The sequence below is a fragment of the Octopus bimaculoides genome, chromosome 3 (assembly GCF_046866305.1).
Source record: "Octopus bimaculoides isolate indiv1 chromosome 3, ASM4686630v1, whole genome shotgun sequence".
In the NCBI taxonomy this organism is placed as follows: Eukaryota; Metazoa; Mollusca; class Cephalopoda; order Octopoda; family Octopodidae; genus Octopus; species Octopus bimaculoides.
Window position 1 is genome coordinate 74088624 of NC_142930.1, and position 22225 is coordinate 74110848.

General features: G+C 37.9%; 1 protein-coding gene across 8 annotated transcripts in view; it reads left to right on the plus strand.

The window, feature by feature from the left end:
- LOC106876034 (uncharacterized) overlaps positions 1-22225 on the plus strand; it is an 83002-nt gene that overhangs the window by 52317 nt on the left and 8460 nt on the right. For all 8 annotated transcript variants that reach the window (XM_089349219.1, XM_089349223.1, XM_089349221.1 and 5 more), the window contains 4 exons: positions 11402-11504; positions 14173-14295; positions 17689-17801; positions 19818-19949. In XM_089349219.1, the coding sequence (XP_089205345.1) occupies positions 11402-11504; positions 14173-14295; positions 17689-17801; positions 19818-19949 (471 nt within the window). The remainder of the gene's footprint in view (positions 1-11401; positions 11505-14172; positions 14296-17688; positions 17802-19817; positions 19950-22225) is intronic.

The following is a 22225-nucleotide window of genomic DNA, read 5'->3' on the forward strand; positions in this document are numbered from 1 at the left end:
GTTAGTGAGAGCTGTACAAGCCATGTACAAGGATACTGTCAGTAAGGTGAGGGTTGGCAACGAGTATAGTGAAGAATTCTGGGTGGGGGTCCACCAAGGATCAGTCCTCAGCCCCCTCATAGTCATCATAGTCCTTCAGGCAATAACAGAGGAATTCAAAACACGCTGCACCTGGTAGTTCCTCTATGCTGATGACCATACTCTAATAGCTGAGTCACTATCAGAACTAGAGGAGAAGTTTCAGGTGTGGAAGCAAGGACTAGAATCAAAGGGCCTTAGAGTCAATCTTGCAAACACCAAAGTCTTAGTAAGTAGGAAGGCAGACAAATCACAAATCCCTTCAGGTAGATGGCCTTGCTCAATTTGTAGAAAAGGCATAAGTAGAAACTCCATAAGATGTACCTGGTGTAGCTGTGGACACATAAGAGGTGCAGTAATATCAAAGGAAGGCTAACTGGGAAGATAGTTTTTGTGTATGGCAGATGTACAGGGGCAATAAACACTGAAAATGTGCAGAAAATGGCTTCCATCACATGCCAGAGGGAAAAACTAGAGGTAGTTGATAGCTTCCATTACCTAGGTGACCAAGTCAGTAGTAGGGGTGGTTGCTCTGAGAGCATAGCTGCTAGAATAAGAATAGTCTGGGCAAAGTTCAGAGAGCTCCTACCTCTGCTGGTAACAAAGGGCCTCTTACTCAGAGTGAAAAGTAGACTGTATGACGCATGTGTGCGAACAGCCATGCTACACAGCAGTGAAACATGGGCTGTGACTGCTGAAGACATGCGTAAGCTTGCAAGAAATGAAGCTAGTATGCTCCACTGGATGACTAATGTTAGTGTGCATATACAACAGAGTGTAAGCACCCTGAGAGAAAAGTTGGATATAAGAAGCATCTGACTGTGCTGGTATGGTTATGTGTTGCGTATGGATGAGGACAGCTGTGTGAAAAAGTGTCACACCCTAACAGTAGAGGGAACCTGTGGAAGAGGTAGACCCAGGAAGATCTGGGATGTGGTGAAGCATGACCTTCACACATTGGGCCTCATGGAGGCAATGACAAGTGACCGAGACCTTTGGAGATAAGCCAAGTGAGACCGTAGCTGTGGCCTATGCCAGTGTTGCATAACCGGCTCATTTAAAAGTACCCTTCAATCATTGGGCAATATACTGTGCTTGAGAAGACCTGTTGAGTCAAGTGAAATCATTGTCATGGCCAATGCCAGTACTGCCTGACTACCACCCATGCCAGTGGCACGTAAAAAGCACCATACTTGTGTGGTAGATGCCAGTGCCACCTGATTTGTTCCATGCTAGTGGCATGTAAAAAGCACCATTCAGAGTGTGGTTGTTGCCAGTTCCACTTGACTGGCTTCCATGCTGGTGGCACGTAAAAAGCACCATATGAGCATGGTCATTGCCAGTGCCACCTGACTGGCCCCCATGCAGGTGGCATGTAAAAAGTATCCACTAAACCTTGCCAAATCAGATTGGAGCTTGGTGTAGCCTCATGGCTTGCCAGTCCACAGTCAAATCGTCCAACCCATGCCAGCATGGAAAGCGGATGTTAAAAGATGATGATGGATTATTCACTGTATGTTTTTTGCATAGAAGTAAGGAGGTAAATGGTGAAAGAGAGATGAAACTGAGGATCTAAATGACTGAAGAAGTGTTGAGAATCCCAATATAGAGGATTCTTTGTTGGTTTAAAACATAATTGTTGTGTGTGTGTGTGTATGTATTAATATATATGCAGTTGTTAGACAAAATAATGGAAATACTTTGTTAAATGAAAGTTCTATTATTTAATACAGTTTTTCATGGCACCTGCGCTAGTGAAGTTACCATGCAGGTTGCAAGACTAAGATGCCCTTTGAATGGGTAGGGCTACAGTAGAGAGGGAGGTGACATTATAGTAGAAGATGAAGGGTTAAAGTATGAGAGAGATGACAGAACAGAACAAGTTTCTTGCTGTGGGTAAGCTACATGACTAACTATGTTATAGAGGAGAGGGTGGAAGATACCAAGGCGGAAACGGAAGGAGGGAAAAGGTGATGAAGTATCAGGGTGGACCCTCAAGATATGAGATAGGTAAAAGTAAGTGGGGTTAGGAGTGCTAGTCACTAGAGCTTTTAAGAGTGAATAAGAGACTTAGAAATGTTTACAGATGTGGGCATAGGTGAAAGGGTGAGTATAATGCAGAATGGATATCGAGGAATGATAAGTAGAGGAGAGTAGATGATAACTGTAGAAGTTGAGTAAGGTTGAGAGGTGGATTTAGTGAATGATGGATAAGAGGTGGAGGTGACCAATGATATATATGAGTTGGGGGGAGGTGGGAAGAGTTGGAAATAACTGACAGTACAGAAATTGGAACAGCAGAATAGTAATAATGGTAAAATAAATAGGAGAAGGATGTGACAGAGCTGACATGTAGTTAAGAGTGAGCAATGTAGAAAGTGGTTTGAGAGGACAAAATTAAGAATTAAAGATAGTGAAATGGTTCTGAGTAGTAAGAAGGATATGTGGTATGAAGTAAAAACTGATGAAGTGTGCAGTTTCGAACTGCTCCTAAGTTTTGATGTACACTGAACTTCAACCCCTTATGAAAGTATTCACTCACTAATACAAGGGAGCCTCTACAAACCAGTGACATAGCTTCTGTATAGTCAACTGACTTACTCAGACTAGCAGCCAAATTTCCACCACATCACACCTTGTCATCATACAAAAAAGTCCTGGATACACCATACTTGACAAAAAGACAGGATGACTTCGGTTAGAATGTCTCTGATCATAGGTCTGTTGAATCAGTGCAGACACGCAGCACTGATCAGAATACGGTCCGATATATCATGACATGTAATGATAAAATGACATTTGCTTTGTTTTTATTTTGCAAAGGATGTAACGTTTGTTTATTTTCTTGTGTATTCATTACTATGTATGTTCTAGCCATAGAATAATTGGCTTATTCTTAACAAAGAGAAGAAAGCTTGTTATCCACCAAGCCATTGACTAAAATATGGTGTCTTAATGTATATCCTTTATTCAGAAATAAAAGTTCCTGATTCAAATCAAAATGGTAGGACAATAATATTCAGAAATAAGACAGCTGGTGACAAGCGATCAAAGCTTACTACAGATATAAAAATGCTTTCTAAAAATGAGGTCAGTAGTCCAAAAAAAAAACAGTATCTAAATTGTCCTGTCATACAGCATTTATCTCAGTAGCCATAGTTGTTCATTATCCTTTACATTCAGAATTTTTATTCAGCTGAATAATTAAGCCATTACATCAAACTAGTATCCACATTAAATAGACACAATTATGTGCAAGTCTTTAAAAACCTGCAATAATATTAACTTGGCAATCACATCACATGAACATATCTGAAATGTGTAGTATACTATATAATTTGGTACATTCATAGCATATGGTTTATTTCAAAGATTAAACTAAATTTCCTTAATTTATAACTGTTTATTTATTTATTTACGGCCTCAAACATCTCATAATACCTTCGCGCTTTAGTTTTGCCCCCTATTATTTATCTTGTTTCTCTCCATGAAATTCAATTGAATTCAGTTGTTGTCTTAAATTCATGCTTATTCATTTTCTAAGCTTCCTAAATTCATGCTACGTTATATTCTAATCACCCAGAATTCATTGCTCTTTTAAAAATTACGATTTATGCATTGTTGTCTCTCAAATATTTAAAATCTACAATTAAGAGCCCTATCTACTCGCTGGCGGTACCTACCCACCACTACCCATTTTCCTTTATTCAAAAATTCTTATCGCTCCTTAAAATTATGGCTTTTAAGTGTTGATTTCTCAGCCCAAGAATTACAGCGTGATGTGCTGCTTGACTGGTCCCCCCTCTCTCTCTCTCTCTCTCTCTTTATATATATATATGATGATGATGATGATGATCTTTTCTCCCGCCATGCCTCTGTCTACCCCTCCATCCTCTCTCTCTCCTTCGTAGTTTTTCCTTAAGGTCTTCAGGTTCTGGCTATATATAAATGAGAAACCCATTCTAAATTATCTCGCTGACATACTACGACGAAATACCCAAGATGCAGATAAGATAGAGATTTTTTTATTTATTTACGGCCTCAAACATCTCATAATACCTTCGCGCTTTAGTTTTGCCCCCTATTATTTATCTTGTTTCTCTCCATGAAATTCAATTGAATTCAGTTGTTGTCTTAAATTCATGCTTATTCATTTTCTAAGCTTCCTAAATTCATGCTACGTTATATTCTAATCACCCAGAATTCATTGCTCTTTTAAAAATTACGATTTATGCATTGTTGTCTCTCAAATATTTAAAATCTACAATTAAGAGCCCTATCTACTCGCTGGCGGTACCTACCCACCACTACCCATTTTCCTTTATTCAAAAATTCTTATCGCTCCTTAAAATTATGGCTTTTAAGTGTTGATTTCTCAGCCCAAGAATTACAGCGTGATGTGCTGCTTGACTGGTCCCCCCTCTCTCTCTCTCTCTCTCTTTATATATATATATGATGATGATGATGATGATCTTTTCTCCCGCCATGCCTCTGTCTACCCCTCCATCCTCTCTCTCTCCTTGTGTAGTTTTTCCTTAAGGTCTTCAGGTTCTGGCTATATATAAATGAGAAACCCATTCTAAATTATCTCGCTGACATACTACGACGAAATACCCAAGATGCAGATAAGATAGAGATTTTTTTATTTATTTACGGCCTCAAACATCTCATAATACCTTCGCGCTTTAGTTTTGCCCCCTATTATTTATCTTGTTTCTCTCCATGAAATTCAATTGAATTCAGTTGTTGTCTTAAATTCATGCTTATTCATTTTCTAAGCTTCCTAAATTCATGCTACGTTATATTCTAATCACCCAGAATTCATTGCTCTTTTAAAAATTACGATTTATGCATTGTTGTCTCTCAAATATTTAAAATCTACAATTAAGAGCCCTATCTACTCGCTGGCGGCACGCTGAAAGGTAGATCTGGTGAAATTGTTGAGATGCTTGAACGGAGATGCGTAGATATGTGCTGCATCCAGGAAGTAAGATGGAGAGGAGGTTCTGCAAGGTTCCTCACAGGCAAAGAACACAGGTACAAGATTTTCTGGGCAGGGAACACTGACGGGGTCGGGGGCGTAGGAATACTTCTAGCGGAGAAATGGGTGGATAAGGTAATCGAGGTCGTTAGAGTAAGTGACAGAGTACTTAAGATCAGACTAGTGCTTCATCATAGATTAGCTACTGTCATCTCAGCCTATGCACCTCAACCTGGGCTACCAGATGGTCTGAAAGACCAATTCTATGACACCCTCTTGCAAACTACCTCGTCGACGAGTGACAGGGACCTTCTCTTTGTGGCTGGAGACTTCAACGGTCATGTCGGACGTCGTGCTGGGGGCTTCCATGGCATACATGGAGGCTATGGCTTTGGTTCCCGCAACGAGGAGGGAACCAGACCGCTGGAGTTCTGTGATGCAACCAATCTTATGGTCTGCAATACCAACTTCAGGAAACCTGCCAGTCACCTAGTCACCTACCGCTCCGGCAGACACTCTAGCCAAATCGACTACATCCTCGCCAGAAATAGGGAAAGAGGGCGGCTTATAAATGCCAAAACCTACCCTGGCGAAGAATGTACCCCACAACATAGATTAGTAGTTAGCGACTTTGGGATCAAGGCAAAATGGGTGCCCAGAATTAGACAGGCTTGGAGAAGAAGGGTGTGGAAGCTTAAAGACCCTGCAAACGGACAGAGACTTAGAGACAAGTTACTTGAAGCATTTAACGAAATAGAAGGGGATATAGCATCATACAACGTGGAAGACAATTGGAGATTTCTGCGGGACAACCTGTTGAAAGCCACCGACCAGATTTGTGGGTGGTGTAAGGTCCCCTCCCAACCCAGAGTAACGTGGTGGTGGAACAAGGAGGTAGACAGGGCTATTAGACAAAAGAAACAGGCTTGGAAGGACTGGAAGAACGGTGGTAGCAGGGAATTGTACCAATGTGCCAGAAGGGAGGCTAGGCGACAGGTTTATTTAGCCAGAGGGGAAGCAGATAAGGAAAGATTTGCCAATGTTCTGCGCCGTGAGGACCAAAGACTCGAGGTATTTCGTGTTGCAAGACAGTGTAGGAGAGAGAATAGTGATGTTGTAGGAGAGAAATGTGTTCGCATGGATGATGGTACGCTTGCATTAAATGAGGATGCAAAGAAAGAGGTCTGGAGATGCCACTACGATAGATTGCTTAATAAAGAGAATGAATGGGAGAAAGAGAGCCTGCCTTATGTCGACCCAATAGAGGGACCAGCTATCCGAGTTGATAGTACCAGGGTAGATAAAGCAATTAAGAGTATGAAGACCGGGAAAGCCCCCGGCCCATCAGGAATCACTGCAGAGATGCTCAAAATATCTGGCAGTGTTGGCTATAGCCTAGTCACCCGTATTACGAACCAGGTGATACACGAAGGAGTCATACCCTATGACTGGTGTAGCAGCATCATAGTCAACTGCTACAAAGGTAAAGGGGACGCTTTAGATACAAATAATTACAGAGGCATCAAGCTGTTAGATCAGGTTATGAAAGTTACAGAGAGGGTCATAGCCCAACTAATTAGGGAGCGAATCAATTTAGATGAGATGCAGTTTGGGTTCGTGCCAGGTAAAAGCACTACTGATGCCTTATTTCTAGTGAGACAGTTGCAAGAGAAATACCTAGCTAAGGATAAACCTCTGTACCTGGCTTTCGTTGACATGGAGAAAGCCTTTGACAGGGTCCCCCGATCCCTTATCTGGTGGTCAATGAGGAAACTTGGGATAGAAGAATGGTTAGTGAGAGCTGTGCGAGCCATGTACAGAGATGCTGCCAGTAAGGTGAGGGTTGGAAATGAGTACAGCAATGAATTCCGGGTAGAGGTAGGGGTCCACCAAGGTTCCGTCCTCAGCCCCCTATTATTTACCATAGTCCTCCAGGCAATCACAGAGGAGTTCAAGACAGGTTGCCCCTGGGAGCTCCTCTATGCTGATGACCTTGCCCTAATTGCGGAGTCACTATCAGAACTAGAGGAGAAGTTTCAGGTGTGGAAGCAAGGTCTAGAATTGAAGGGCCTTAGAGTCAACCTAGCTAAAACCAAAATCCTAATAAGTAGGAAGGTAGATAAAACACAAACCCCTTCAGGTAGATGGCCCTGCTCAGTATGTAGAAAAGGAGTAGGTAGTAACTCTATAAGATGTACCCGGTGCAAGCTATGGACACATAAGAGGTGCAGCAACATCAAAGGCAGGTTAACTAGCAAGTTAGTTTTTGTTTGTGACAGATGTTCAGGTGCAATAAAGACTGCAAACAAACAGGAAACAACTTCTATCTCATTCCAGGGTGAAAAACTAGAGGTAGTCGATAGCTTCCGCTATCTGGGCGACCAAGTTAGTAGTGGGGGTGGGTGCGCTGAAAGTGTAGCTGCTAGAATAAGAATAGCCTGGGCAAAGTTTAGAGAGCTCTTACCCCTGCTGGCGACAAAGGGACTCTCACTCAGAGTAAAAGGCAGACTGTATGACGCATGCGTACGAACAACCATGCTACATGGCAGTGAAACATGGGCTGTAACTGCTGAGGACATACGTAAGCTCGCAAGGAATGAAGCCAGTATACTCCGTTGGATGTGTAATGTCAATGTGAATACCCGTCAGAGTGTAAGTATCTTGAGAGAAAAGCTGAACATTAGAAGCATCAGTTGTGGCGTGCAAGAGAGACGATTGCGCTGGTATGGACATGTGGTGAGAATGGAGGAGGATAGCTGCGTGAAAAAGTGCCACACCCTAACAGTTGAGGGAACCCGTGGAAGAGGTAGGCCCAGGAAGACCTGGGCTGAGGTGGTGAGGCAAGACCTTCGTACATTGGGCCTCACCGAGGCGATGACTACGGACCGAGACCTTTGGAAATGGGCTGTGCGTGAGAAGACCCGGCAAGCCAAGTAAGATCGTTGCCAGTGCCCCTGGACTGGTTCTTGTGCGGTTGGCACATGAGATGCACCATTTTGAGCGTGGCCGTTGCCAGTACCGCCTGACTGGCTCCTGTAGGATTTTCGAGCGAGATCGTTGCCAGTGCCCCTGGACTGGCTTGTGCGGGTGGCACATAAAAGACACCATTTCGAGCGTGGCCGTTTTCGTGCGGGTGACACGTAAAAGCACCCACTACACTCTCTGAGTGGTTGGCGTTAGGAAGGGCATCCAGCTGTAGAAACTCTGCCAAATCAGACTGGAGCCTGGTGTTGCCATCCGGTTTCACCAGTCCTCAGTCAAATCGTCCAACCCATGCTAGCATGGAAAGCGGACGTTAAACGATGATGATGATGATGATGAATGCTGCAAGTAATGTTTTGACTTTTTTTTTTCTTATAATGTTTTCTAAACTCTGAAGACCAAATTTAAAATCATTTGTAGAAAAAGGAGAAAGCTGTCTTGAAAATTTTAGAAACTGAGGTAAAATTGAAAAAAAGCACAGCACAAATGACTTTCAGAACCATTTTTCATGCTTAGAATTTTTGAAGCATGAAGTAAACAACCTATGTAAGATTTTAGCTGTCAGGACACTAAATCCTTCAAAAGTACCATACTTCTCAAAATTCACCACAACTATTTCTAATGTGCCACACACCCTTTCCTCTTTATGGTTGTTTTACTGTTCACTTTCCTCTCATGTTTTTTCTCTGTTCTATGCATGTTCTTTTGGCTGTCATTACTGTCTTCTCTTACTTTACTTATTTCTGCTTTCTGTTACCTCCTTTACTCATTTCAAGTGAGTTATAGCCACCTGAGCACTATATACAATAAGTAATGCTTCAACTAGTTGTGGATGGAAAAAGTGCCCTGATTTTTCTCCATTTACACATTCATTTGACAACAATAATGTGAAAATCTTAAATGAATTTATGCTCACATTGAATGCTAATATTTTACAGCATTATTCAATAATGACATTGTAAATTTTATTATGCAAGAGACTAACAACTTTGTTAGTTTTTGTATTTATTTAAAATGAAAATAAGTACCCAAAATTACCCTTAAGAAAAGTTGGGTTTTTTCTGTCCATTTGGCACACATATTCATGTAACCCTTTCCTGCCATTTAAGGGTTGAACACATTACATGATTATGCTTGATAAAGCTTCTCTCTTGTTTACATTGCATTTTGATGATAAGATGTGACAAGTCTTGTACCGCCTGACTGGCTCCTGTAGGATTTTCGAGCGAGATCGTTGCCAGTGCCCCTGGACTGGCTTGTGCGGGTGGCACATAAAAGACACCATTTCGAGCGTGGCCGTTTTCGTGCGGGTGACACGTAAAAGCACCCACTACACTCTCTGAGTGGTTGGCGTTAGGAAGGGCATCCAGCTGTAGAAACTCTGCCAAATCAGACTGGAGCCTGGTGTTGCCATCCGGTTTCACCAGTCCTCAGTCAAATCGTCCAATCCATGCTAGCATGGAAAGCGGACGTTAAACGATGATGATGATGATGATGATGATGTTGTATAGTAGAACATACTTAAGTAACAAACTTCCATTATTTGGAAGTCATTAGCTATAATACCTTCTATATTTAAAAACTATCATATATTCAGTTCAGTCTGTTTTCAACTTGAAAAACATCTTCATAATTCCAATTAGAGTGTCAGGTATATTTTCTTTCTCTCTCTCATTATTTTCTGTACTTTTTATGCTTATATTTATTTTTGTACCAACCCATACTTTATTTGTTTTATATTTTATTTATTTATTTATTTAATGTTTTTTTTACTTTGTAATGTTTTACTTTTTCCTTATTTTTTCCCCATTGTTTTGCTTTTATAGATTATGTTTTTAATATTCACTATATATTTATGTGTTAGCATTAATATTTGGTTTGATTTCACTGTTTGATTGTATTATTTTTAGAACAGTTAATGGAATAGCCTAGTCTCATGTATTTAGATGTGTCAGTCCATCCATGAATGTATGTAATCTGTCTATGTATGTATATGTGTCTATCTGTCTGTCTGAGATTATATCTAATATAATCTGTTAGATTTAATAGTTTATTATTCTGTTGTATCTAATAGAATATATATATATATATATATATATATATATTCTATTCATAAATATATATTCTATTAATACATGTTTTTAAGTCTATTTCTCTATGAAATCTAATGTTGGGCATTCAGTTCTGTAAATGTGTGTTCAAGACAAAACCTTTTGATGATAACCTGAAATTGGATTTTGGTTTAACTTACTTTATTTCATTGACTCTATGAAATGGAGCATTGATATGAAATAATGATGTTTGATTTAAGAAACCTTTAAAAAACATGTAAAAAAGAAAAGCATAGTCCCAGGAAACTGGTAGTTGCCTACATCAGTGAAAATTATACAGTGAAGTTCATGAGTTTGGCTAAGATTGTATGCTATGGCAAGAAAAGGAATCATCTTTAGTATTGTGTGCACTTTTCTATGCTGGCATTATTGAAGTAATTCTTTGGTGAGCAGATGCTCTTTCTGTTGTTGCCAAGTCTAACTTGTTTCCAAATAAAGCACTATATTCCTTTGTCCTTCAAGCAACAAACAGCTCAATGGCCAGACATGTTTTTGCAACATAATGTAAACAAAGACACTGTCATATAAATGGTGACATTGATTTATTTTTTTACACAATATGCAAACAACTAGACAGTGGTATGATTTATGTGTGCAAACACATATGCACTGAGATTTCTTACTGAAAAGCCGTTGGCATAGCTGTGTGGTTAAGAAGTTTACTTCCCTACCACATAGTTTTGGGTTGAGTCCCACTGTGCTGCACCTTAAACAAGTTTCTTCTATTATAGCTCCAGACCAACAAAAGCCTTGTGAGTGGTTTAGTAGTTGGAAGCAAAAAAGAGCCTATTTTATGTTTGTCTTCTATTTATATATGTGCACACAATAGTTGTAAATGTGTGTCAGTCCATCTAAGTAGTGTTCTTCATTACCAATGTTTCTTGGAAACATGTTTAGCCAAGGGGAAGTATTACTTTACTTGGAAACAGAGGAGAGGTGATGATAGGAAAGGCATTCATGAATTCCATTAGACTCATGCAAGCATAGAAAAGTGACTATTAAAATGATGACATTGATGAAGAGGGTGGTGGCCATGGCAGCAATTTCTAACTTTAAAATCTCTTTCTCTTTAGGTGAAATATCTTTCCTGAAATACTGGATTCCTCTTCTTCCCACACTGTGTGAACTTATCCAAACTCATGTACTTTATGAAAATCATTCTTGAAAAAATTATCCATTTACTTCAATCTGCTTACAAAGACACATTCATGCTGACAGTTTTGATGTATGCATTTTAAATACATTTCAGGATTCTAAAGTGCGGATTTCAAACTTGATGCGAATCTGTAATGAGAAAGGTATTGCTTCTCAAAACTACCGGTGTAAAAACTGTCCTTCACCTCTTGGTTTATGTAAGTTTCTTCTTTATCCTCTCAATATATAGTTTTAAACTCTAGAAACTTTGACGAAGGAAAATAATTTATTCTTCTATGTACCACACCTGATTTATAAAATTTTGTTAATTACCTTCTGTGATGGTTACTACTTTACTACTCTTTTACAGTTTGACAAAAATGTGAGAGGAACTATTATATTGTGGGTTCTAATACAGCTTCATTCACACTGTACAATTACACTTCTCTCTTCACTTCTGATATACTAAACAAGATAATCTCATCACCTCCCAGTACTAATATTCAGAACTTGAAGGCAATGAGATTTTTCTAGTATTTTGATTGAACTTGGTCTCTTTGCTGATCTTCCATCTACTGCTATTGGTTATGTCTAACTTCATACAAAACAAAACAATTTAGAGAAGAAAATAGCAATGTTTAGAAATACCCTTAAATCCTCAGTTACCCCGAATGTTGATTAAAATGGCTATAACTAGATTTAATGGCCAACTAATTAGTTTAGGTATTGATGGTAGAATACAAATTAGTTTCAATCAAGAACTTAAGTTTGTTTTATTCTGAATTATCATTGTATGATGTGTGTGACAGGAGACTTTTGGCAATGAAAGCTGAAGATATACATCTTTTCTTTTCTTTTCTTTTTTTTATGAAAAATGATGTTTGTTGTATCCATTGAATTATGATATACAATATATAGTTTGCATTCATATTAATTAAGAATATATCAACTACTGCTTGCAAAAGAGAATATTCTAAATATTAAAATGAAAACTACTGATGAAGTAGCTGGTCTTTGTTAGCCCTCTTAAGACTACACCTGTTGTCAGCCTCCATGTTGACTAATTCATATTGTTACGAATTTGTCTGCATGTTGAAGAGAAATAGCAGGAACAGAATTAGATTTAGACCTATCTTTTTGTGATTTTTGTTCTAGATATAATTTTGGTTGTTCCTGGCTTTCAAAGAATTAAATTCCAATATAATACTAGGGTAAAGAAAGAAAATAATTTTGTGAACCAGTCTAAGCTATGCTATTATTGTGTGGTAAAAGTAAAAGTTGAATAATAAAGAAATTGTCATCTTTATCAGTAATATTTTCCAGCATAAAAGCCATGAGATAACAGAATTATTAACATGCCAGGCAAAATGCTTAGCAGCATTTTGTCGATCTATACACGCTGAGTTCAAATTCTACCAAGATCAACTTTGCCTTTCATTTTTTCGGGGTTGATAAAATAAGTACCAGTTGAACACTAGGGTCGATGTAATCAACTTACTATCCCCCGAACCTACTGGCTTTGTGCCAAAATTTGAAACCAATATTTTCCAGCATAAACTCACAGCTTCATATTTGAAGTAGCAGTATAGCTGACTATATGAAGCCTGGTATTTAACTAGTACTACTTATTTTATTGACCCCAGAAGGAGGAAAATCAAAATCAACCCAGCATAATTTCAACTCAGAACATAGACACAAGTAAATATTGCAAGGTATTTTGTCTGACATGCCAAACACACACTCTCTAAATTTTTCTATTTATTTTGTCATTAAAACAAATTTATACTCCTGAAACCTCTATTTGTTTCTGTGTATCTGTCTAGTCTTCAAGTATACAGTTCTTATATGTTCTTGTGTGTTTTGTGATAGGTTTTAGTTGATATTCAGCCCCAAGTCAACTCTGAGCAGATCTGTGATCAGAGGCATTCTAATCATGTCCAGCCCATCTTTTTTCTGGATATTTTGGACCATCTTATCTAAAATATCCTTCCTTGTTTAAAGGACAGGCTGTGATTTGAGGGACATTTTGCTGTTATTTCCAGAGTTGAGTGACTATTCTGAAGCTCTCTGATTGTGGTGTGTGGTACTGGTAGGGTATGTCTGTATATGAAAATGATGTGATGTTTGGGTGTGATGTGCAAGGTAAGTGGTACTGATGATATTTGTGTATCATGGTGCATGTTATATGTGGTAGGTTTATTTACTCAAGACATCTATCTCTGTCCTATTTCATTAATCTTTGAACTGGCACAAAGCTTCACCACCACCACCCCATCAATACTGCTCTCCCCTCCCAGTTGAAGGTTGTTTTCCCTTTTCTGTCTTATAAGGTTCTTGGTGATCCTGTCAGTGCTGGTGCTACATAAAAAGCCCTGATGCTGTTGCCACATAAAAAGCACCCAGTACACTTTGTAAAGTGGTGGATATGAGGAAGCGCATCCAGCTGTGGAAAACGATGCCAAAACAAACAACAGAGCCTGGTACAGCTCCTGTCAAACTGCCCATCCCATACCAGCACAGAAAACAGACATTTAATGATGATGGTTTTAGTTTTATTGCTCTTATTTTCTTAGTGATACCAGTTTTACCTCGTTTCATATTTTATAAAAGTTCAGTGACAATAAGTTGAGAGTGAAAGTAGACAGTCTGTCATTTCATATCCAACAAACACTTGGAGCTAGTCCTTGGTTCCCTCTTCTCCCATGGTTTTTCTCCAAAAACATTCAGGTTGAACATCAGCTACATCAGTACCACCACCAGTCTGGGAAGTCCTGCAAAGGCTATGGGCGCTGCCCCTTCTGCTCTGATTTGTTAAGCTTCTAATGAAAGTGGTCTTCATCGGTTGAGTTAATTACAATTTATGTCATTGTATAATTTTTTTGACAGTATTTGGTAAACCTCTAGTCTGTGCCTATGATGGTTGTTATTACTGCTCTGACTGCCACCATAATGGAGAGTTCTACATTCCATCAAAGATTATATTCAACTGGGATTTTAGCAAATACAAAGGTAAGTTTTAAATTATTTTACATCCCTACATGTACTTAATCAATAGGTAATTAATATCATATAACAACTCCTTTCTCTATATTTTTACATGTAAATCTCAGTGTAGCTAAAATTATCATATGGCAGGTCTCCTTCACTATAAATATTTGATATCTTCTCTCATATAGTATTGTTTAACCCCAGATCAGCTTCATTCCATTGGTCCTCTGATGAAAGCTATTCCAGTTGTGTCCATCCCATCTTGTTCTCAAACAGGGTGTATCTATGACTATGTTATTCAGTATGTCATTCATTTCTTTTTTTTTTTTTTTTCATTTTTAAGATAAATCTGACCTATCCCCATTACTGCTCTAAGTTTTACATTCCTATGTTGTTTGATAAGTTGGTTGCTACAACAGCATGATAACAACATGAAACTTAGACAGTAACAAAACAGACTGAAGCACAATCCTTGGATAAATAAAGTATCTAGCACATGTGTTGAATACCTTTTTCTCTCATTTGCATGCATACACCCACGCTTTGTGTTTGTGAACAAATGGAAGGATAAATATTCAATACATATGCTAATTTTTTTCCCATTTATTCAAAGCTTGTGCTTCACTCTTCCAAATTTCCTGTTGTGTGTGTGTGTGTGTGTACACACATGCGTGTGTGTGTGTGTGTGTACGCGCGTGCGTGTGTGTGTGTGCACACCTGTTCTGGTGATTCATTTTCTTCCTATTCGTGCACACGCACACACACACACACACACACACCACAAAATAAAAGAAAAATAATCTCTTCCTAACTGACAGATTTCCAAAAAACAACTCTTTATGAGTGAAAACTTTCAACAATACAATGACAATAAAATTATACTCTTGACACAATAGAACCCAACCTAAACACAGAGAGGGGTGGTGGGGAGAAACACCCTTCCTATCAATACAACTTCCAACTCTTTAAATCTATTTTCATGTATTTGGACATTTAACACATTATATACACATGCATAGGTGAACATATTCTGACTAGAAAAGAAATCTGCTATTCAATTTAATAGAATTTTTGACACTCAGCCCCTTGAACCCCATTCCAAATCCCAGCATAAACAACATATATAAGAAGAGACTTTAAGAGAAAATATCAAACATGTTTTTAACAACACAGAATATGAGAACAAACTTTTTGATTTTTATTTCTTAATTTTTGACTTTGAATTTTTAATATTTGATAAGATGGACTGACACATCAAAATTGGTAATCATCATCATCATCATCATCGTTTAACGTCCGCTTTCCATGCTAGCATGGGTTGGACGATTTGACTGAGGACTAGTGAAACCGGATGGCAACACCAGGCTCCAATCTGATTTGGCAGAGTTTCTACAGCTGGATGCCCTTCCTAACGCCAACCACTCAGAGAGTGTAGTGGGTGCTTTTACGTGTCACCCGCACAAAGGCCAGTCAGGCGGTACTGGCAACGGCCACGCTCAAAATGGTGTATTTTATATGCCACCCGCAAAAGAGCCAGTCTGGCAGATTGGTACAATTCCCTGCTACCACCGTTCTTCCAGTCCTTCCAAGCCTGTTTCTTTTGTCGAATAACCCTGTCTACCTCCTTGTTCCACCACCACGTTACTCTGGGTCGAGAGGGGACTTTACACCAGCCACATATCTGGTCGGTGGCTCTCAACAGGTTGTCCCGTAGAAATCTCCAATTGTCTTCCACGTTGTATGATGCTATATCCCCTTCTATTTCATCAAATGCTTCGAGTAACATGTCTCTAAGTCTCTGTCCATTTGTAGGGTCTTTAAGTTTCCACACCCTTCTCCTCCAAGCCGGTCTACTTCTGGGCACCCGTTTTGCCTTGATCCCGAAGTCGCTAACTACTAATCTATGTTGTGGGGTACATTCTTCTCCAGGGATGGTTTTGGCATTTATAAGCCGCCCTCTTTCCCTATTTCTGGCGAGGATGTAGTCGATTTGGCTAAAGTGTCTGCCGGATCGGTAGGTGACCATGTGACAGGCAGGTTTCCTGAAGTTGGTATTGCAGACCATAAGATCAGTTGCATCACAAAACTCCAGCAGTCTGGTTCCCTCCTCATTGCGGGAACCGAAGCCATAGCCTCCATGTATGCCATGGAAGCCTCCAGCACGACGTCCGACATGACCATTGAAGTCTCCAGCTACGAAGAGAAGGTCCCTGTCACTCGTCAACGAGGTAGTTTGCAAGAGGGTGTCATAGAATTGGTCTTTCGGATGGGCTGAAAGACCAATTCTATGACACCCTCTTGCAAACTACCTCGTTGACGGGTAATATTTTATAAAACTCAATTAATGTAACAAATATAAAAATGATTATCATGTCTGATGAAAGAAAGCAGTAAAAAGAATCTTTAAACATACTTCCATGTTCATTATTTACATTTGACGGATATTTGTCCTCATCTTGTTTGTTGTCAACCCAACGTTTCGGCTGATATTCCCTCCAGCCTTCATCAGGTGTCTTGGGGAAATTTCGAACCTGGGTTGTCATTCCTAATGTATTTTTCAATGTTATTATTATTATTATTATTATTATTATTATTATTATTCAGGTCACTGCCTGGAACTCGGAATCTTGGGGTTAGTAGCCTGCATTCTTAACCCCAAGATTCCAAGTTCGATTCCAGGCAGTGACCTGAATAATAATAATAATGATAATAACATCGAAAAATACCTTAGGAATGACAATCTAAGTTCAAAATTTCCTCAATACACCTGATGAAGGCTAGAGTGTATATCAGCTGAAACATTGTGTTAACAACAAACAAGATGAGGACAAATATCCGTCAAATGTAAATAATGTACATAATTCCTCATCTCTTAAATATAGAACTGAATACTTCCATGTTGTTTCCACTTTTACCTTTTGCCTGTATGTGTGTGTGTGGGTGTGTGTGTGTGTGCATATTTCTGATGTGGATTTAAAGGCTTTTCTTCAAAGGAACAGAGATACAATGTCATCATTGTCGTAGAAAGGTATAAATACATGATTCTGTCACGTATTTATGTAGTTAGTTGTCTAACACCTTATCCTCGCAGCTGTTTGGCCTTACATCACTGATCTGTATTGCACTCACTCTAGAAGAGACACAAGTGTAATTATCCCTGATTGGTTTTGATCATATAATTGTGAAGCCTGAAACACCCTACCAAAACATTTATCCCAATAAACAAATGAAAATGTAAGTGCAGGTTCAAAGTAATCTTTACAGTGCCTTTGAGTTTCTTCTTTAACAGCTGTTGAAGTTAGTGGCTTCTGTAATTAATCCTTCATAGCATTTTGCTATGGAGATGATCTACACAGATTATCCATACATATTTGAATTGTTTGAAAGAAATAGTTTTATTCTCTCTTATTTCAGTGTCTGTAAAAAATCTAGAATTCCTGAAAGAAATCCAAGAATATCCTTTGATTGACATTGCAAAGGTTAATCCTGAATTATATGACTATATTGCTGATATGAGAGATGTCAAGGTGAGGAAGTGACAAGCATTATGATTTGAGGCAGAAGAGATATTCTGCCTTTTAGTGTTTTATTTTGAACTTTTGCTACTTGTAACCTAATCTTTCTGTGTTCTTTTATTGGAGTTGGTTATGTGTGAATCTGCTTTGCTGTAGTGTAATGTATGGTTATACTGTCATCCATGCCCACGTGTAAGCATGTTTGTAATGCAAGTTTAATGGAATAAAATTTGTGAGTAAACTGAAAACTACTACAGAAAGATTTAAGCAAAACTGTTATGTGTTACTTAGTGTCAAGATATTTTAAAACAATGTTTTAATTAATTCCACTTTTGTTTATATTTAGATTTACTATATATATATGAATCAAGTGCTGTGGTTGCATTTCAACCAGTTAGAAAACTTTTACATGAGACATTATTGTATATAAAATGACAACACTTCTGTCAGGACCAATAGCAGTTTGAAAATTCAATGGAAGCATAGTTTCCTTGGTTCAGTTGGAAAATCAGCCGCCACCTCTACCACCATCATGACCATATAATAAAACATGGTGTAATTATAAGGTTCAGTCCAACACAGCTGAGATTGTATCAATAAGAACCTGTATGGTTCTCTCTCGTTTCTGTATAAAGTGTGAGAAATTGAAGTTATCCATTGCTAAAATTGGACCCTGTTACATTTATAATTTAATACATCTACTAATTTTATCCTGTTCACCTCAAAACATATGATATACTTCTCTTTCCTTCAGTTCCATTAAAAAAATATTGAGAAAGAGCAGCTAAAATGGAGAGTAAATTTTAAAATATCCCTTGGCATTGTAGCAGCTGTATTTTCTAAACGGTGACTCATCAAAATTATAACCTTGATTTGGTACCACTTTCATTTAATATGTATAATATTTGTTTTATAACATTTATAAAATTCAGTATCTAAGAGGGTAACATAAGTAACATAGTCCCTGAGTTCATATTCAACTATAGACGTTTTGTTATGTTTCTGGAGTAGAACTGTTAATTCTTCATTGATCCAACTAACAAATTTGTAAGCAATTATGATCTGTAAGTAAACTGGTATTCTATCTTGAGAAGAGATTCGACTCTCATCCAAACGACACCCTGGAAACCAGAACTAATCACTGACCCATAGGCTATTCACCTTCTCATTGTAAGATACTTGTGACCTTCTTCACAAGTATTTTATTGTCTGTTATTACTCCATTTACAGGTGATTAATTAACAGACATTATTGCCATTAATGTAGCACTGGCAAATCCAAAGACCAAGTCTTCAGTCATACTACAGTGATAAAAATAATAATCCTTTCTACCGTAGGCATAAGGCCTGAAGATCTGAAGGAGAGGATTAATTAATATACATCAACCCCAGTACTTGACTAGTGCTTAAAATATTGACCACTAAAGGATGAAAGACAAAGTTGACCTCAGCAGAATTTGAACTCAGAACTAAATGTCACTAAACATGTTGCCCAGCATACTAATGATTCTACTAGCTTGCTGCCTTAGTTATAAAAAAATAATGATAATACCAATAATTGGGGCTCAAAATATTTTCTTTCTCACTGTTTTTTTAAATTCAGCCATCACTTGGAAATGAGAATGGTTTGATAACATGTACCATGCTTTCACTACTTGTTTTAGGTGTCTATGTAGTTACAAGCAGATATAACCCCACCCCAAACTTTCCCACTCATTGATCTAACAGAACGTCCAAGATGTGACAGTTAGAGAGAGAAAGAGCTGATCCAGCACTCATTTTCAGCTGGGTAAACTGGAGTAATATGAAATGAATTGCCTTGCTCAAAGTCAAGGCAGGCATCCTGGTTCAGAAATTAAACCCATGACATTATGTTTGTAAGCTGAACACCCGTAGCCACTAAGTCACATGCCTCCTCACCATTATTTGTGTTTATAAACAAATAATAATTGACCCTATGGTCTACAGTACAATACCTTAACTTGATGTTCACTGTACTTTACTAAACACCTCTTTCTTCTGTTTCCAGCTTCTTCGTATCCGGTTGTCCCATCTCAGCTCTTATCTCTTTACTTGCAAGAAGACTGAAGCTGAAAAGTTTCGTCAGTCATTTTGGCCAAAAGAGTACTTGTACGAAGATGTCCACTTATATTCATTAATAGTAAGTGTTTTGTTGCCATGTTTGTCATGATAACATATTTTAACCATCTGGTACCAAACCACCTGAGACTGCCCCTGGTTTGATGAGACAAATTACCTATTTAAATTAAAATTAAAACCTGCTATTAAAATTTCAAATTAATTTATGTTATGATGACCACTATTTTACTAAATTCTTCATTGTGTTCAAAATTAAGGAAAATAAAGGTAATATATTTCAACAGAAATATGCTAAAAAAAAAAGATAGTATAATTACATTCATTAAACTTTTTTACTGATTTTCAGTAGTTAGCAGTAAGAGTACCACTTACCTTGCACATCACATCATGTTCAAAAGGCTTCCCCGAAATTGTTAGCTACTTCTGATATTTAATTGACTTAATCAGTTGTGCAAGTGATATTCCAAAAATAGAATAACCAAAATGAAGATGGTGTGGAAAAAGTTCAGGATAGATATTACCTCTACTAGTAGTGAAGGAATTCTCTCTCTGAATAGACAGATACTATAGTGCAATTTGGTATTGGCATTAAATGCAAGGATACGCAAAGATTAGAAAGGAATGAGACAAGCATGCTCCACTGGATGTATAGTGTTCATGAAGAGTGGAACACAAATTAGCTGAGAAAAATAATTAGATAAAAGGAATCATCTGAAGTATGCAAAAGAAAAGATTGTGGTGGCATGATCATGTGATGTATATTACAGATGACAGTCAAGTAAAGAAATGGTAAGTGGTCTGTGTAAAAAAGAGCCTGCAGAAGAGGATGTTATAGAAAGAAGTGGTGAAAGCTGGTCCCAGAATGCTAAACCTCACAAAAGAGGTGACAGTGGACCACAGCAAGTGGTGAGACACCGTGCTGGAAAAAACTCATCCAATCTAAACAAGTGTAGAGAGATTCATGAAATGATTATGATTAACGATTATGTAGTCAGAAGTGGTGAGGTTTATTTGCAGACTCCCTCATGATAATTAAATCAATGCAGCTGATGTTTAGCTTAAACTTTTGCAGGCTAATACCATCTGGAACAAGCTATTACCTAGTGTAAGATTTGGCAGGGTGAGACACATGGGAGGATGAATGACAGAGAGACAGATCATTGAGATGAGATGGCGGTGTTACAAAACTTGTTAAACTCCATTGTAGAAGTTATAGATTGTCAGACAGAAGAAACAACATAACCTTGAACAAATGGTTGAAGTGTTTTGGGAAGTGAGTCTTTGTCAAATGACCATTTTGTGAATATTGTCTAAGATGTTTCTAAGTGAAATAGCTCCAGACACTGGAGCATGTAGCAGCACCATCCTTGTATGCAGTCATTATAGAATAGACATTGATCTTATCAGGCAAGAAGGTATTAGAAAGGAGATAACTTATACCAGTTGTTGATGATATTTCAAACTTTGATTTTGAATGAAAATCAATTTAGGATACAACCAGGAAATATTGATCACTTTTTTTACATAAATAAAATTCCAAATTTTGAAGGAGTTGAAAGATAGTTCATAGATTTAACCTAAGTATATTGCTGGTTTTTATGCAAGCCACTGGGGAAAACTTTATGTGGTTGCTCAATCCATTAGTAAAGGCTACCAAATCTCTTTTAAATCACATCCTACAAGAAAAACACATTGAGCAATGATGTTCTTAATGTACAAAATGACAAGATGCTTATGACTGGATCGCTTTCGATCTTGGGTCTGCTAGATCAGATCTAAACAACAACAACAATTGAACATTTTATTAACTCCAGAAGAATGGAAAGCAAAGTATATCCTAGTGAAAGAAGAGGGTAATGAAACTAAATATTAAGTGGGAAATATTTTCATCCTGAGTAAAGAAAACCTTGATAACACCTTATTTTTTGTTAAAATGTTAATTAGCAGCTTTGGTGTTATGTTAGGTATTAATATAGTCGAATGGATTAACGGTAATTTTAATTGGAATGTATTTCTTTCAGTTGTCAGATTTTGAACACAATGTTTTCAGTTCTGTTTTCAACCTGCACAAAATCTTTACTAACACAACACATCATCTTCATGTTTGAAATTGTAAAACTAAATCAGTGATATTTAAACTGATTATGAAGTTTTACAAAGAGAAAAAGTAAAGCTTTAACTGAATGGTGGGGGCATTTCCTTTCTAAAGGAATAGTCATGAAGTTCACTTCATAATCATGATATCCTGAGATATTTCCCTTTACTACATAGCATCTTAGACAAGTGTCTTTTGCCTTAGCTCTAAGTTGAGTCAAGCCTTGTGAAGGAAACTGCTTA